This window comes from Pseudopodoces humilis, chromosome 5, assembly GCF_049639895.1.
Source record: "Pseudopodoces humilis isolate 2021_Gansu_Grassland_sample_001 chromosome 5, ASM4963989v1, whole genome shotgun sequence".
Lineage (NCBI taxonomy): Eukaryota > Metazoa > Chordata > Aves > Passeriformes > Paridae > Pseudopodoces > Pseudopodoces humilis.
In genome coordinates, this window is record NC_142204.1 from 65,005,871 (window position 1) to 65,024,803 (window position 18,933).

Below are 18,933 nucleotides of genomic sequence, written 5' to 3' on the forward strand. Positions count from 1 at the left end.
GGAAAACAGATGGCAAGGAAACTAAAGAACATCTGCATCTTTGGGGATTTAAATCACTTATTTGCTTGTAAGTAACAGTGACAAATTGAACATTAGAACAAAAAGTGCAGTTATCTGAAAAATCAGTCTACATCAAAGATGTCAAACACTGTGATTCATAAAACTTTAAAGACAGTAATTATCCTGAACAGCCTCTAAAAGGGGGGGGGAAAAAAAGGAAGAAAAAAGAAAAAAGACAATGAGTGGAATTTCTAGAAGCAGGTTATTAATTACAGCCAGTGGCAAGATGTGCAAAAGGACTATCCAAAGAGAATTCCTGGCCTGAATAAAAGGAAATGTTGGAGAACAGAGAGAAGAAGTGCTGAAACTGCAAAAGGCCCTGGAGCCTTTCTCTTATTGAAGCTTAGCTATGCGGCAAAGCTACCAGAAACAAATGGCATCCCCTGAAGCAAAGACTTATATTATGGAGGAAAAAACCTCCAACCCTGTAGCTGACTTTATAAATGGAGAAACAGCCAACAGTGTCCTTTCAACTTCTGTCTTTGGGTTCACAGTTCTTTCTATAATTATTTTGTTTTACTTTACGTATTCTGCCCCCATTCAACTCTGTTAGGTGCCAACTTAACAGAGGAAAGTTAAATTTGTTCCTTTAGGGATTCAGGTGCAAAATTTCTTGTCCAAATCATACTCATGTAGATGAAACTGATTTCCCCTGATTTCACTCTATGTGCAAAAACATCAAGCTACATGTGAAGTGTGACTTGAGAGAGAATGAAAGCACACTTGCAATTCAAGCAAGAGAAAGAAGGCACATGAGACTTCAGAACCTCGACTGCTCTCCTATGGATACATCAAGTAAACTTGGGGACGCTACTTCTCCTCTGTGTCTGCAGTTCCCATCTGTTCCTGCTCCTCAATCAGGCTTGTTTTTATTTCATTCAAAAAGTACTCACACTAAGCATGCATAATTGTTTGGTTCACTATGGAAAATGTTGATTTTTATTTTGGAAAGTATTTAAACTTCACACCCAGAAGTTTCTACCAAATTATCTTTGGATGGGATCCACACTGGAAAATCTAACTACACATCAAAGAAAAATTCTGGACTGTTATAAACACATCATGAAAAAACCCCCCAAATCCAGAAACTAACAGGCTCAGGTAAAGACAAGGATGGTTTGAGACAAATAAAAGAACAAAATTAAGCACCATTTTCTTTACCTAGAGGCCATGCAGCAATCCTGCTCAGATTATCTCCAGCAGATGTGCTAGTATTAAGAATATTCCCTTAAACTCTCCAAAGGCTGCCACAAATTAAATGTACTCTACTATATCCACCATTAGGCTATTCATTCTAATTTCAGTGGGAATCTAAAGTTAGCAAAATCTTATGGCTGAAGAAATAAAATATGTAATGGGGTTCTCAGGAAAATCTACTTAAAATTTTGAGTATAAACTGTCCATGGTTTATTCCAGTATATTTGACTTGCTTTTACCTGTCTCTGATCTAAATTTTAATATATACATAATTAAATGATAGACATACAAAGAAGGATATAAAAAGAGAACAGAACCTTCAGGTTATAAAAGGCATCATTCTTGATAATGAAGCTACAGGCAAGTCAAGTAATTAGAAGCATCATGCAATTAATGTCAAACAGGAGATCAGAATTTATGTGATTTGAACAGATTGTCAGCACCGTGAAACTGAAGGAGTATGAGACCTAGCACTGGGATAAACTGGTTTCTTTACGAACAAATAAACTTGAATTTGCCATTCAGAATTTCACATTCTTAAATCAGAATGTCTTGAATTTCACATTCTAGGGACTCAGTAGGGCAGAGCTCCCTTTATAGACAGTGGAAAATACGCCCTTCAGAGAGGGATTTGGGTTGAAGATGGAAGGAGCCTTCCTCCAGAAACTAGTATCTGCCTTTACTGAAGGAAGGGAATGCCTGACAATTAGTTTCCTCACTTGGATATATATAAGTGCCTGAAGTCACTTGCATGAGATATTGTGACCACAGTATTGATAACCACAGGCTGAGAGCTGGGAAGGGCATGAGACCAAAGAACAAAGTTAGGTCATCATCTAAGAGAGTTCTTTAGAATCCGGAGTCCCGAAACATCTGAATTTACAACACTGTACTCAATAAACAATAGCAAAACTGCAAACCACTTTTTTTAATAGTAAATGTACTGACAGGGAAAAAAATCCCAGGAAGATAATTCCATCACATGAGGAAACTTCAAAATCAGAAAGTCATGATTTGCTACCCTTACAGATATTTGAGCACCTGAGCCAAAGCACTCACAAGTCAGAAACTTTGGATTAGCCACAGGAACTTCACTCCAATTAACTCTAGAGGCTTTCACTTCGTACTGACAGTGTCTTAAGCAATAAGTCTCTCTAGCAACTAGGATGGCTTCCAAAGTTTGCTTCAGAGGTTGTGCAGCTGCATTTTCATAGTCCAGTTTTTAAAGGTCTATCTTGACACTGCAACTTCTTTCTCACTTTCCCTGAGGCTCAGTAAAATTCAGTCACACATCTTTACATATAAGCATATCCTATATTATTATTATCCTATATACGCTATATCCTATATTTTTGCCTCATCTGTAAATCATGATTTCCCCCCCTCAAAACACCAATTATTGAAACACACCCATGAGGGACAGAAATTTATGAAACTTCCTACACTTATATAACCCTTGCCAATAAGGAAAGCTGTACCAAAAGACCTGACAAAGCCTGATGTTATAGCTCTTAATCCATCACAGTTAGAAGCAGATACTCTATGGAACTGGCCTGTCTCCAACACATCAGCCCTAAAAAATGAAATCATGATAATGAGCATCTGCTTTTCTATATAATTTGAAAACTTTCAAATGGCACATAACGTGCAAATATCAAATTTGGAAGTCCAAGAACAGCTGGCTGCCGAAAGACTCACAGATGCAAAGACACTCAGTGGGCAAATGAGGTCCAAAGTTGTTCTAGGGATGACTTCTTCAGAGGTTTCTTAATCATTAATATTGAGTAATCAAGAAAAAAAAATATTTCCCAGGGCTGGAGTTGTGGCTAGGCAATATTCTGGTGACAAAGGAGGTATGTAAGCATGTAACACAGGAAGTTAAATCTCGTCTGGAATGAGTTGCCTCCAGAACTGGAAGCAGGATAGCTGCACAAGCATGGCTCTGAGCCCAGACTAATTAGCCCTGCTGAGAACATGTGAACATGGCTATTTGGCTTCTGGGACCCGGCTGAACGGGAAAGCAGGACACTGCCAGGACAGCTCCAAGAGCTTCAGAGAGATCAATTATCTACACAATCCAGAAATACCAATAATGATAATGGGCCAGTTATCCCTAGTCACAGTAAAGGCATGGCTAGACTATATCCAGGACAAGAAAAACACCTCTTCTACACACAAGCAGCCCTGTGGCAAAGCCCACTGGGGACTCTGGACTTGAAGCTGCAGAGGAATAGCTCCCTTCTGCCATTCTGGGAATACAAATTGCTTTAAGCACCAGACTGGAGGCAAGGTCACAGCCTTGAACTCTGCTGATGTTCATGGCTTTGGAAATAAATTACATTACCCAAAGGTGGAATGCAGGGTGTGTCCACGGCTCTTGACTAAAGAGCTCTTAAAATGATTACATTCCAGTGTGCTTAGAAAGTACAGTTTAACCAAGAGGGCTGTGCCTAATTGCAGTATTCTTTTCCCCAGGTACAGCTTGGTATATATAGGAGTAGAACGGTATTAAAAAAAACCCAAACAAAAAACAAAGAACTCACTTGTTCCCACTAGAACAAAGGCTGCTTCTGGATACCAAACACTTTGGGAAATATGGGAAAACATCAGGGGCTGAAGTTTGATTTCTTGGCAGTTGAGGTCTCGGAAACCAGCGTCTGACTGCACGCTTTAACTTTTGCAATACATCACCAAAACCATTGAAGAGAAGCTTGTAACACAGAAATGCAAACCGCTGTAATAATAAACAGGATTTTCATACTGCAGCAGAGAGACTACTGCTTTTGGCTAATTTCCACTTCATTCCAATAGGATGAGGTTGTAACCATGAAAAGATGTGTTTCTATATAGATAACAAACAAACAAAAGCTCCAACAACTTTCCTCCCTCTTCAAAACCTTTTCTGTGACTCTGCTATGTTACATTTTTATTTCTCCCTTTATTTCAGTGGGGAAAATAGGAGGGAAAACTGGGTCTTTTCTAGGGCTATACTTGTACATATATGAGGTTGTCGATAAATAGAATTACAATTCTGCCATCATTTAGTGGTGAATATGTACAAAAATGTAGCTGACTTGCTACTGGACTGCTTAGAGCACAGTGTATGGATGCTGCAATTGTATTTTTTTTCCAAAATCTTCCTCAATATGTAATGACTGTGTCCTGTCTTTATCTGATGCAAAGTGGTTCAGCATTGTGGACTTGAAGACAGTATAGCTGTAACAGCTCATGCCTGTGTTTCTAGAAATAGGAGTAAGGGGATCCATGCTCTTAAGGTTTGTGTGATCATTTAATATACATATGTGTAACTGCATGCATTCTTAAAAAGAAATAAATTTTGCTGGCTAATCTTCAATAGTAATTTTTATTTTTGGTTATGGCCTTACATGAAAAGAAAACCAAAAACCCCAAACAATGCAATTTATGTAAGTATGAACGCACCATAAGCAGTATCAGGTATCGCAGATAGGGCAAGGACACTTTTTCTGCCTTGCTCAAACCAAAAACAGGAAATGCCATTTGCCATGATAAATGACACAACTGGTTCTGAAAGTGCCTGTTGAAAGCACTTCCTCCCCAGTGCCAGTGATACCCTCAGTGACACAGAACAGATGATGTAAGCCCGAGTGAGGGCAGTGCAGGGGCTGCGCTCCTGCAGCTCAGGCTGCAGGGCACTGCGTGCGGATGGTCTGGTGAGCAGGACAAGTGACAGCTGTTGGACCCTGGGCAAAGAGCTGCCAGCAAGAGCACTGCAGTCTTCTGAGTCTGAAAGTGGCTGGGAAAAGGGAATGCTTTCCAGAGAAAAATTTTCCCTAAGGGAGGGGATCACTGAGAGACCATATTGTTGAACCCTTGAAAACCAGCCAAAGAATAGGCTGCATTGACTAAGCTTCTTATTAAAAACAAAGCCTATTCTAATTTCAGCATGTGTTTCTGGCATTAATGGACAGGAGCCCTAAGGCATGGTGAGGCAGAGAGCAATCAAGTTCTAGTAGAAAAAAACTGTGTTTACATCAAGCAAACTACTTCAGAAATTGCTGAGCTCCTCCCATTTACTGTTATTCTCTGATTAACAGGGAAAGAAGGCAAAGGCTTAACTTTGTGAAGTACAGATCACATTAATGAGACAGTGCAAGTAGAAATAGTTGTTATCAGTTGTTGTAATCAAAGGCATTGTTCCCGTGTCAGAGACAATTAAGCACAGCAGATGGTTCCATACCACAGCACAGATCCAAAATATCTGAGTCCATGAACAGATAAGTCTATTTGCATATTTAATTTATATTAAATACCCATAATAATTCTATTTTTACTATAATAATTATCAATGTATTTTTTTAATTTTTTGGTAATTACAACAAATATCATAAAAACCAGAAGTCTGGATTATCAAGAGAATTCTGCAACTAGTGGGAAGTGTAAATAAAGAAGATAGTGTACAACTATTAATAATAATCACCTTGCTTATCAGTTTTCATTGTTTTGGTTTGACTACTAAAAATAAAATTCATTACATTTTTCCTGTTAACATGATTACTCAAATTCATTCTCATTTGAGGTATGATTATACACAGTCATTAGGATTTCCTTACAATACATTTGCTTTTATTATGATAGCTTATCTCGCTTTTTCTCTAGGTAAAGGATGCTGGTTTTCTCTAGCCAATATATCTTAGTTTACTATACTCTCTCATGTGTCTTGGCTTGAAAATGTTGTCTATCAATTTCTCCTAATGCATTAAGTGCTTTCTCATAATCAGCAAATGCCATGTCTAGCAGCAAATCATAAATGTTTGCATTTCCATTCTGCCATTAATCACTCTGCTGTGAAATACACACGGAAGATTATCCATTCTTTCATCTGACTAAAAACCTACTAGAGACCTGATTTATGAATGAATGTTTTGTTATCTTAACACTTTAGGTCAAGGACAGAAGTGTGAAATGGCTGTGGCCACTGAAATTTCAGCTGGAGCTGGGAGTTTGCTGGACTGCAGAGCAGCTGTAGATTTACACCTCCATACACTTGTCCACTCTTCAGTGTGTGTCCATAGCTGAATGAGTGCTCTTCTCCCAAACACATCTTACTGCAAATCACAAATGCTTTTTTTCATGTACTAATTTTCAAGTTTCTTGAGAAACTGCCAGCAGAGTCACACTGCTCAGAAACTGCAAGTCACTTAAAGCTTCTGAACAAAATCATGGAAATGTACCTACCTGTGTGACTGCTGTGGTGTTGCTGATATCTGATTCATCACGAGATAAACATTTGCTTAAAGCTTATGTTTACTATGTTACTAATATGAAGGCAGCTTTCAAGTTCCATTTTCCTGACTTTTACCAGTAATTCCTGAGGACCCAAAGACAGGATGGGAGCACTTCCACTGACTGCTTCTGTTACTACAGAATAGAGGAACAGAATGTCCTAGGGCATAAGGGAGTGGATAGAGTGTGTTTGACACAGAAGTCTACTGACCCTTTTGCCATTGTGGGTAGAGGCCTCAGTAAAACCATCAGGCTGCTAAAGAACAAACTACACTGACTGCTGTCTTCATGTGCAGGAACTGTTTTTTTTCTTCTCATCTTTTGAGGAGGCTTCAGCCCTTGACAGAGATCCAAGAAGAGTGTAGTTCATGAAAGCCTGAGTCTGTATATACCACTGGGGCACAAATCTTTCATAAAGGGCAAACCCAAGCAGAATGAAGGAGAAAGTGAAGGAGTAATCATTTAAAAGAGGTCAGGCACCAGCCAAATGAACTTTTTACATTGCAGGAGACCCGGGGTCTGGTTCCTCCCGGTCAATGGGTCAAGGATTGCTCCTCTTTCCAAGGGAGGAAACCCCCAGGCAGATGTGGGTGTAGCTCAGAAACTGTATACTTTCTTAGCCTCCCCTCACTCCAGCAGGTTATCAGGAATGTGCAGAAACAAATCACTGACCCCAGCTCTCAGTAAGGCCCAGGAATGGTGTACAGAGCCAAGATGAAGCTTGTATGTCCATGCATCAGCGGGCTCTTTCCACAAAACCCCAAATACCTTGCCAGTGTGTACACTTTGACTCATCCATCCTCACTGGAAGCTCATGAAACAACATTGTTGCATTGAAAGTCAATAGTTTGCTGGTTGGACACAGGATTATAATTTATAAACATATTAACTTTTTACAAGAGGTACACCGTCAACATCAAGTCTAATTTTTGAAAAGTAAATTTCAATGTCATTAGTAATCTATGTTCAGAAAAATTACTATAATGGCTCATTTAGTAACAAAGGAGAAAACACACTTCTCACAGAAATAAACCAAACTTGCTTAGTTTTTATCAAAAAGATAGGAGTCCTCACCTTACAAACTCTCCCAACTCTGGAAAGGATTGTCTTGTCAGATGTGCTACTATCTTGTGATATTTCTCGAAAAAAGAAGTAGATTTTATCATCATCTGGGTTATAGGTATCTGGGATAGGAAAAGTTCCAATGAATTTTGCTCCTAGAAATGAAAAAAAAAAAAAAAGGGAGATTAAAAATCTGAAGAAAAGCCTTAGTACTTGTTGTTAAATCTCTGCATTTATGTTACAACTTCCAGTGAAATAAAACCATTATATAGATATGTGGCAGCAAGTCTCTTAATAACTTCAAGTGAAAACCCCCATGGAGTCTCAAGTATTTACTCTTAGGCTGATGTTTCTGTGTATAGATTTTATTACCACTTGCAAAAGTATGCAGCACTGGTTATCATTCTCTGTTTGGAAACAGAGAAACTCAGTACAAAGTACTGCCTACACAAATCTACCTTACTGCTCCTGCCACCAAAATGAAGCTAAGTAAATTTTCTGAAATCATCCAGTAGAATTTAAATTAATTTAAATACTTATTGCAGCAGTTATAAATACAGAAATATACTACTGTTTACTAGAGATAGCTTGCAAAGAAATGTTTCCCATGTATCTGTGATACAGCAATCTTACTGACTATAACTACTAAATCCAACACAGTGTCACACTGGGCAGTTAGGAGCAGTTAGCCAGTTAGCACAGCAAACTTCAAAAGGGATTGGTCAGTCTTAAGGATGCAGTTCCTTGTGCTTGAAAACAGATTGGCTACATCAGTGTAATTGTTTGTCTGGGTTATTTGAATCTGATTTTTTGCAAAAAAATGCCTTGTCATGGCATGCTGGGCAATTACATTTTCCCTGGTCTTATTTAAGGCAAGCATAGCTGTCTGCCTGCATCTTACAGGCATGCTTAGTGGGCCAAGACGTTCTTCACTGTTCCCAATCTCCCTCATCCATGGTCTCCAATCCTGCTGTATCTGCTCACTAGTTGAGTGCTTTTGTTTTCCTTTTAATTTTGCACTAAAATCAGAAATTGAAAGGTCCATGACTGCAGCAGAGCATGCAACAATCCTGCCTTGCACAAGTGAACCAGCCACTTGAGGCAGTGATTTTTAAGACATTCCCCAGTATGCTATAATAGATGAGCTCTCCTGAGGGCACTTGGATCAATGATGTTTTTCTTTAAACAGAAGTGGTTATACAAATACAGTGCAAAGAGACCCTTGACTCTAAAATACATTCTTTCAGCAATAAAATACACAGTCTTTGTCCCCCAGTATCAGGTAGGCTTCAGTAGAAAGCAATAAGGAGGGTGGTGTAAGAAGGCAGAGCAAACAGAGCACACTGTTTATATGGGGGAATACTATTATCAGCTTTCAGTATATCTTCATGCCTTTGTTCTTTTCATAATGATTGTTACTTTATATTAGCCTTGAGGAATTTTCACCATGAACTCTACAGTACACATAGCTGAAAAAGAGAGTGCTTGATTCAAAAGTTTGCAGTCTGAGACAAAGGGCTTGAGACAAAACGGGATGTGTTTAAGTGCTCAGTGTTTAAGTGTCACCTTTGTGACAAAAGAACAAATTTATGGGTGAAAATAGCCACACTGCTGCTTCCATTTTAAACCTTTCTGGCATTCATTCAAACCATTTCTAGAGAATGGTGTCAGCAGAAAAAATGAAATGATGCAGCCATCAAGATCTATAAATTTAAGTTAGGATTTCAAAATGAGCTTGAGGGAAATATTCAGTTACCCCTCAGGGCCTGTAAGGCTACTTTGAAGATCAGATCTCTAAGCATGAATAAATACATAAGAATGCTTCCAGTACTTTCTCAAATATGTGGTCAGCAAATAGCCATTTAAGAGGATAACTGTGAAACTCTTCTATACCATGTTTTTGAAAGTCACATCCTCTTTTTTCTTAGTCTACATTCACAGTACAAAACACTGTATATATGGGGGGTTGAAAATTAAACTTCATTGCTCTCCTTGGCAAGCCAAATACAAAAATAAATGTCTCAATACCAATTCCTGGAACAGATTTAGAAAAATCTCTAACTAATTAAAGAAACACAAATATTTAACAATTTTAAATCACAATTGAAAACACTGAAGTTGAAAGTTAAATCCAAACAGAAATGCATTGTAAAGGATATGAAGAAGTGAAAATAATTAAATGCAAGAGATGATGATCTCAAAAGCACATAATGTTCTGCAATTGAGTTCTTTGTCTCATCTTTTCTAACCCATCTATCCAACACATAAATGTGCACTTAAACTAACAGTGAATTAGGCTTTTGGATTCTTTGTATGGGAGAAAAAACTAATGATGATGATCTAAAACTAATGTTTGTTCTCCCGTAGACAGAGCTATCCCCCCGCCGCTATTTGCTTCAGCAGATTTTCCCACATATTAAGTTCATGGCTAGACTGCATGTAACTAACCCAGAGATTAAAGGCATCATGAGCTCTGGCAATAGATGGTACACATGTTGCTTTTGCTTTTTTTGTGACCTGGTGGGAAAAGCTGATACAGCTGGTTCTTCACTGCTGGGTTAGCTCTTGGTTACCTGCTGGCCATCACCCCCTTCTGAAACCAGCAGTGATTTTTGGCAGTGCAACCTATGGAGAACTTAGGCTCAGAAAAAGAGAACCACAAAGGTTCAGGCTGTCCCAGAATATAAAGAAATGAAAAGCAACCCGAAACAGTGGGAAGCAGCACCTCTGTGTATTTGGGCTGCCAGAAATTCGTGGCATGACAGAATACAAAGGACAGTGCTTGCTTACCTCATTTACCATAACCACCTAGAAGTCAAACTCCTAACCCATTCTCAGCCAGGTCCTCTCTCAGGGAGAGACAAAGTGACAATGAATAATCCTATTTTAAGACAAATTCCTACAATAGGTGGGTTGAATCACCCTCTGGAAGTGTCACTTCTTTCAGTAAATTACAGAGGCAAGCGAAAGGACTGAGCTCAGACAGGATGCTAGCTTTTGCCTTTTAGAGCCAAGGGAGCTGAATCACGTCCAAAGTTCACAGAATATAAAGAACTCATTGCCTCCAAGACTTTGCCCTGGAAAAGACGACTAAATTGCTATGAAAAAAGTGAAAAGGAAAAAAAAAAGAGATGAATGCAATTCAAGGAAGCCCTCGTTTCAGCTATGGCCTTCTCTTCCTAAGAAGGAGGGAGGAACGTGCAGCTGTTCAGTGGATGTCTGTGTGCAGGGCTGGCGGGTGTTCTCCTGTGCCCACGGGGCTGGCATGGGACAGACTCGGTTCCAGTGGGTGGCTTTGCCATCCGGACAGGCGCCCCTGCCCCACGTGCCCGTCCCTGGGCGAGGCAGCTCCGGTGAGCAGCTGTGGGAACGCGATTCCCCAGCCCCGCTCCCCTCTGCACAGTGCCGCTCTTGCGGGAGTGTGAGCACTGTGAGCCTGAGTCATGGGAAAGATTAGCTGCCTTCCTCCTGTCCCCCTCTGTGGAGCTGCTATTCAGTCACTGAGATTAGGACATGTCTTAATTAGTCAAGATAGAGATGCCCTGCAAGGAACTGGAAGGTATCCCACGCATTTTTCTCTCAAGCTTTGTCTTTACCTCCCTTCCCTCAGGGAAGGATAATTTTGTTTCCACAAACAGAATAAGACTAAACTTTAAAAATATTAAGGTGCATTATAGCAAAACTTTCTTGGCCCTCTGGAAGAAAACAAGCTGTCCATTTTATGCTTATCCTAAGTAAAACATGAGTCATGCATGGTAATAATTTATTTCCAATGGTACAATTATTCAAGTATGTACAGCTTTTCCTGGAGGTCTAACACTTGCTTGGTAAATGGGCAGTAGAATAAGGGAAGAGGGGATTTAGATGAGATGGGAGTTTTAAGCCTGAAATCAAGTAAATATTTTCTTTATACCAATATTGGCTGAAAGCACAAAAGTATGTAATTGGTAACATTACACAATAAACTAGAAATATATTGGCCACCCTATGGCTCTTTGCAGAAATGATGCCGTCATTTCAAGTTGCACTTAAAATTTTCTCCAGCCTTAAAAGGACTGTTTCAAAATATTGAAAGCAGCTAGTTTATGTCTATGCCTCTTAGGATAACACTGAATGGATTGTGTTTGTGAAGTCTTAGACAGAATTGTGGCTGTAGGGTTTTATATGGCTGGAAACAAGGTAAACCTGAAGAATATATAGGGTCTTCAGTGTTTATATAGTGTGGGGCAATTTTCACCTCACGGTCTAGCACACTAAAGCTGTTTTTCAGACCCAGACATATTAATATACTTTTTTCCTTAGAAAAGTTTCACAAATACAGATGCTTTAAGTGAAAACAGAATAAATCATGAATCAATCTAAATCAGAGAGGAAAGGCAGACTCCCCCCCAACTAAAACATCCAAATATTTCTCAAACCTACAGTTTATTCTGTTTTCTTGTACTGTTCCCTTGCCTCAAACTTCTCATGAAGAAACAATGAAAAGAGAAAAAAATATTTTGAACTGTATTTTTAATCTACAAGTTCTTTTGGACTGGGAACTGAACCCTGTAATGCTCATCAAGGTGGATCTACACTAATGATAACACCAGATGCCCCTCAAGGCCAAACCACAATAAATCTTTGTTTTCAGCTTATTATTGCATCCCTTAGGAAAGCAGCTACCCAGCCACCTTTCCATGCTGAGCATCTGCAGGCCATCAGTGATAAAACTGGATATGCAGTTGCACGGCTAATTAGAATTAGAGAAGTGAATGCTGGAAGGACCCATCCTGGTCCGTACCACAGACCATTCTCTGCACTGCACAAGGGCTGTGTGGAAATGAGAGAGGGATGAGATAGGAGAAGTGGGACAAGAAAGATTTTCGGCACAGGAAATGAAATTGGGTCAGCAAAGTCAGACATGAGATTCTTCTATCTCCTATTTGGAAAGGTAAACATGGCTTTTAAGTGGCTTTTTCTTTTTCTCCTTATCTCACAGCAGAAATTTTGGTGTTATGGAGGTACGTCAAGATAGAAATTTAAGGCAACAATAGAGAAGAAGGAAAAGAAGGGGTAGGGAAAAAGAAAAACCAAAAACATTTCCTCTTGTCAAGGTCTCAAAGAGTTAAGAGGCAAAATTATCCCTTTTAGAAGTTGTCTGCTGGGAAGCCAACTTAACCCTGTGGTCAGCAGGCCCTGGCTTTACACTGCACCCATAATAGTTACACAGGCATCCTGAGCCAGGGCCAGTGTTGCCACATCTTTAAAGCCAGTTGACAGCTAAAAGGGGGATGCTTTAATTGAGCAGGGTTAGCTTGTGAGTGAAGTTTTCCATGTTACTCTGTGTGTGGTTTGAGACTGGCTGGGTGCAAATGCAGCCAGTTTTTTAGAGGGTTTACTAGCTCACAATGTTTTTTAACGGGCAAGAAAAAGCTGTGTTTTGCTTGGGAAGCTATTTTAGTGTGCCCTTAGTGGTTTTAAAATGATTCTCAAAGCAACAAAGGGTATTTTTCCCCTAAAAAAGGAAAATTAAAAAAAAAAGGACCTTCTAACAAAAAATTCTAGTCTGTCGCTTCAACATGCTATACAGAACAGCTTTTAATGAGTGATTGAAAAAAACAGTTAAAAAAAAATTATTCCAACAAGACTGGATACAGAAGCATTTAAGTCATGATATTACTTCAACTGTAGGATTATACACAGATATACAGATTAAAGACAGAAACTATGAATAGGTCTTATGCTCCCACTCTTCCCTTAATTAGCATTTTCACCTCTGTGACTTTTCTCAAGTGCATTTCTGTTCCACTGAGCTTTTTTAAAAAAGTCTACGTAATCCAAAGACTCCATGATACAATATCTATATTTATAGTTACTGGACATATATTTATATAAGGAAAGAGCTATTAACTTCAGAGAGGCAGGGACAATGCAAATGACAACAGCATATGTTTGGGATCTTACCAGTAAGCCAGTAATGTTCAGAAATGTCAGTTCTGATGTAATGGTGGTCGTGAGAAGGGCCCAGAGAACGTGTCAGAGCAGTGTCTTTGCCAAGGAAATCAGAAGCTGTTCCAGCATAAAGATACTCATCTGAAAATTAAAAAGAAATAGGGCTCCTACAGCTGTGCCACCACTATTAACATTTTGTTGGGTGAACAACATCCTGTGTTTAATTGGTCAATAAACAAATTTAATGCTTTAAAATATTACTGGTTCATATTTTAACGGGTTATTTTGGTTCTGTAAATTTACTTACATTTAAATGAGAGTGACATTTGTAATTATATGTCTGAGAAGTAACACAGTCAAAGTCTAATTTTCAGATCTTTTAGGCACTCAGAATAGTAAATTTCCCGGTCTTTAATGGATACTGGGTTCTTAAGGGTATAAAGGTCTATTTAATCTGAACACCCTGTCCCATGTACCTGGGAGCCATGGTGAGGGCATGGCTACCTGTCCATTCCAGCTACCTCCTGTGTCCCAGGACTGCCATAGCCCCGATGGCTTTGCTGCTCCTGAGCTAGAAAAACAGGATGGATGCTTCCCCATTGGAATGTTGCAGCTTGGCCCATTCCTGGAGCAAGGATCTCCATCCAACACTTAATTCACAAAGAGGAATTCTGGCACTAACTCAGGGAATTTGTGTTAATAGCAGAAATATGGCTACAGACACAAATCATCATCATTTTAACACAGAGTAAACTTTCTAAAATAAATGACACATCTTGCTTGAATAAGGCAGCCAGAATTTGCCTCACAAGGACACTGTATCTGTAATGCAGTGCTTGCTGCAATTGCAGTCACTATTTGCTCTTCTGTCCCTTTTGTGAGCAATGAAAATGCTAAGAAATGCACAGTATTTTCTGTTTCCCTTCAGATCTCAGTACTTTTCAAAAAGAAGCAAAGAAACAGTATCACTTTGAAGCCTTTTTTTACCTTTTTTACCATATAGTGCATTTTGAAATATTCCTTTTTTTCTGTAAAATAACAAGCTTTATTGGTTGGAAGAGGGGTTTTTTTTGTTTAATGACTTGCAGAAATAAATCCTTTTAATTCATAAAAACAAAAAAGTTCATATTCATAAATTATAATCTCATAAAATGCTGTATGATACATAAAAATCCCCTTCCTTATCCAGGTTTTCTGATACTCCTGGGTTGAAACATTTCACAAGATCTTTTAGAGAGAGGCCTTTGTTGAGAGTGAATGCAGAATAAATACCATTCAACACTGATGTTTGTGCTTTCATTTGCGAAAGATGTAAATGCACTTAAAAAATAAGATCAAGGGGGAAAAAAATCAACAAACCAACCCACAACCCATGATCCGCAAGCACTTTATTTAGCCAAAAAAGATCTATCATCTTTCTTTTTACCTCATTATTATTGTTATTTCTGTATTATTTCCATGACAGTTGTGGAAAGCACATCTTTCAGACAGCATGTTGCCTTTGTAAAGAAACAATAGTGCATTCTGAAAGGTATTTGTCATAATGAGGAATGGGCAGGGTAATTGGTGTTTGCTAACTGACAGGCACTCTGTGATCGATACATCTGAAGGGCCAACAGAAATGCTCCATCCTTGCTTAGGCTCTGCTGACAAGGCATTTTCAGCACTTCTCTCATCATTTGGTATCTCTCATTCCAAGTTCCTGTTATGTCCTGAACAGTTTTGGTGAGTGGTAGTTTGTAATAGAGGATGGATGATGAGCAGGTGATTTTTCAGTCAAGAAAACTAGTTTTTCAAATTTATCCATGGGATTTACTTGAAGTCATAAGTCATAAGTACTGAGATCACTTATTTCTACAAAGAATGAGAATTACTCAGTTGCATTAACTTACATATATGAATGAAAATATAGTTAGATATTACTTAGCTCATAAATGTAGAACTGAATAAGAAGTGTTGTCCAAAGGATGTAAGTAATCTTTATTGCCATTTGGCAGATAAACAAAAGTAGCTAGAGAGGAGTGACATGCCAAAGTTACTCTGCTCATTAGTGGCAGAGATGGGAAATGATCTCACCTGAGCTCCAGGGCAGCATCTTATGCATGAACTATACTGCTCTGCTAGTTCACTTGGGAATAAGGTAAACATGCAAAGACAGACCAAAAACATACTCTCTGGTCAGGCCTGTAACTCTTCACAGTGCTCTCTGTATGTTATTGTGAAGCACTTGACACCAGCCACAGTCAAAAAAGGGATACTAGAATAACCTAACCATTAATTTTATCTAGCTCAAAAATTTTTATGTAGCAAAGTTCATGCTTTAGGTAGCTAAAAGACAGCAGTTTCTTCATTTCACAAGATTTAACAGAACAGGCAAAGCACGAGAGTGCTACTGAAATTAGGCAATACTATAATAAATCACTGAGTTCTACTGCTTGCATGAAAAAAAATAAAGAAAAAATTAGTTAAAGTTTTCTGGAACCCCATTTTAAAAATAGACTTCACAGTCATTAAAGAGTACTAGGGGTCTCTGAGAAGAATAAGCACAGGCTTTAATCTATTGTTTTTAATAAAGGAAGTCCTGCCCCATCTGTAGGGTCAGAATCACAAATCATCTATCTTATTATCTGAGAATAAAGACTGAACATTAGTCATATTCTTTTTATAACAGAGTGACCGATACTTCAAAGCATTGTCACCACTGCTCTTTGGCTGTAAATGAAAACGTCATGGTGCTTCACTCTTATCTTGTATTCATATGCTTGACAGACAAGTTAAATGAAAATTGTCCGAAGCTATGAACCAAACCATGACAAAAGTAGCTCTTATAGTGATTTGAAATCCAGAGGTCAAGCTGACATTCCTCGGCCCCAAATGTCAGACCACACAGTGCTGTGATGCACGCAGCAGGCGGAGTGCACTATCTTGTTCCTCGGCTCCCAGCTTCAGAAGTGGCTACTCGAGTAAATAGAAACCTCAGAAACGTATTTATGGAAATAGTGCATGTCAGCAGACTTCAAAGGGCAGAACATATTGATAATTGCAGAAAGAGGCCCACAAGGGCTTCAAACGCTCTCTGTCCATGTGGGTTTTTTTGTTATCCTCTTAAAGGAGCAATGACTGGGTGAGGTTGAAACCGCCTTCCTGCGTGGCTGACAGAGGCTTCACAGCCATTCTAATGCCTCTGTTTCCATTTCTGCCCTTCCAGCTCTCTGGTGTCTGCAGTCTGAAGGCTTCCCCAGCCCTGAGAGCACAAACCAGCTCTGGAAACATGACCAATGCCAGAGGAGCTTCAGCAGTGACATCTGCTGAGCCCCTGGGCTCGCAGCAGAGCCATCACAGGTCCGAGGGCAGCACCTGGCTCTGGTGGCTCCTTACCTGCCATCACTGAAGCAAACGGCTGCTGGGGATCGAACGGGCATTTCAACCTGCCAGACTCCAGGTTCTGGGTATCCAAACGGAATACCATTTCCTGAGAATAAACACAAATTCATTACCCTGGTGTGGCTACAGAGAAAAACTCACTTAGATGTTAGCCTGCCCTGCTAACGTACAAAGTGAAGGTGTGTTAGATCATGCAGCTGTCATCTCAGCATTGATGTTTACAGTCTGTGTCTGGTTTATATCTGGATTTTTTCACTCCGTGTTTTACTGTATCCTGGTCACTCTATTGTAAACACAAATCTTTTTAAAAAATACAATTATTTTCAGAAAAAAAAGAGATGCGTTGTTCGTTTCTACTCCAATTAAAAGCTGGATTGTACTTAAAAGGCACTGACTTCTATTTGGAAAAGTGCTGATAGACTGTCTTGCAACAGGAGACCCTGAAGGGATTCTGGCTGACTCTTGAAATTTCTCCAGGGACTGCTGAATAATGTTCACAACAGACACAGTTCAGACCCTTTTAAAAGGAAAGCAGCATATGCTCTCTCTTATTATTTTTAACAAGGCTAAAGATACAAGAGCTATCAGAATAGTTTCTTCTTTGTCATTTCCAAATACAGTATGATTAATTCCTGGGCCACAGAACAAGGGCATAGAGGAAGATAATGAAAGTAAGTTATTCAAAAATTATTGCCAATATTTTCAGTGGGCAATCAACAACTCGATTCCTGTAGGCATCCATTTGAAACTTTATTATAGTTTTGAATTGTCAAGAAGCAATCTTTTACTTGCCCCTTAAGTAAAGAAAGTACAGTTAACCTGAAATCTATAGTGAAGGCAAACTGATAGCTCAGGGGAGTAAAGAGAACTCTCTGCAGGTATAGAGACTTCAGAATTGTGCTGCCATTAAGAGAAGGAAGATTGCTTACAGAAGTGCTTTTAACATACTTTCCTTTAACATGCTATCCTACCTACGCTGGTATTTAAAATCCCACTAGTGCTCAGAAATCTAATCAATGTAGGGTAGAGACAAAAATTTAGAAGCTAGTTAAAAAAAAAATATCAAAACATCTCCAGGATTTAAATGATTAAAAATGGGTGAAGTGATTTTAATTATTTTAATTATTCCATATCTCTGCCTTGCAAGAGGCCAGGAGAGTACGAATGACAAGCAAGTTATGTCCAAAGATGGGCACATAGGATTAGACTTCACAACACATTAATTCAATTCATGCTTAAAGCACATCAGATTATAAATGACCAAACTTTTCTATGTTATTGAAGTGTCTCCTAAACTCTCTGGGCTCAGAAGACAAAAGCCCAGGATATTGAATAATTAAGCTCTTTAAGAGAAAAGAAAAATCAATTCCAATCTAGGAACATAAATTCAATTTCCTCCAGCAATCCTAGCTCATACAAATCGGAATTTAATCAGCAAAAATCTTGTTCCCTTCCCAAACCTGTGGAATATCAGGCAAACCAAATTCTCAGGCTACTGAAGTGAGCACAGCAAGGACAAAACTGAACTAAAAATTAGTTGTTTTTTTTCTGACAATCTTTTTCTGGTGTCCCATTGTCCTTTGTTCTAGGATGTAGAACCCCGAGCTGCTCAGAGAACCCTTGCTTTATCACATGTGAAGAGGCTGTCTGCAAGCCCAGCAGTACTCAGGGGACCAAGGGAGTTATAGATCAACATCAAATATTTCAGACTTCACCCAGACAAATTAATGGACACTACCAGGCATTCACACAGAATTAACCTCCTGCTTTCACTTTGGGCAAAGCTTTCAAAGAAAACAGCAGCCCTTGGAGAGCTGTGGCTAACAGCACCAACCAGGCCAAGCCTCTTCACCAGCCAAGAGAAGTTTTGGCAGCGACTCGAGCAATAACAAGACGAGGACTTTAATCCCCTTTAATTGTGTGATCCCGTTGGGGATTTGTACTGCTTCAAAAGCAGTGTCTGCTGTGGTTTTGAGTCACCTGATCTACACTGTTTTCCTCTGTTTTCACAGCACTGGCACTGGCCAGGAG

General features: G+C 39.2%; 1 protein-coding gene across 3 annotated transcripts in view; it reads right to left on the reverse strand.

The window, feature by feature from the left end:
• SEMA3D (semaphorin 3D) overlaps positions 1-18,933 on the reverse strand; it is a 134,616-nt gene that overhangs the window by 40,058 nt on the left and 75,625 nt on the right. For all 3 annotated transcript variants that reach the window (XM_088055042.1, XM_005526032.3, XM_014255204.2), the window contains exons 6-8: positions 16,897-16,990; positions 13,531-13,659; positions 7,597-7,739 (exon numbers count right to left, since the gene is read on the reverse strand). In XM_088055042.1, the coding sequence (XP_087911168.1) occupies positions 7,597-7,739; positions 13,531-13,659; positions 16,897-16,990 (366 nt within the window). The remainder of the gene's footprint in view (positions 1-7,596; positions 7,740-13,530; positions 13,660-16,896; positions 16,991-18,933) is intronic.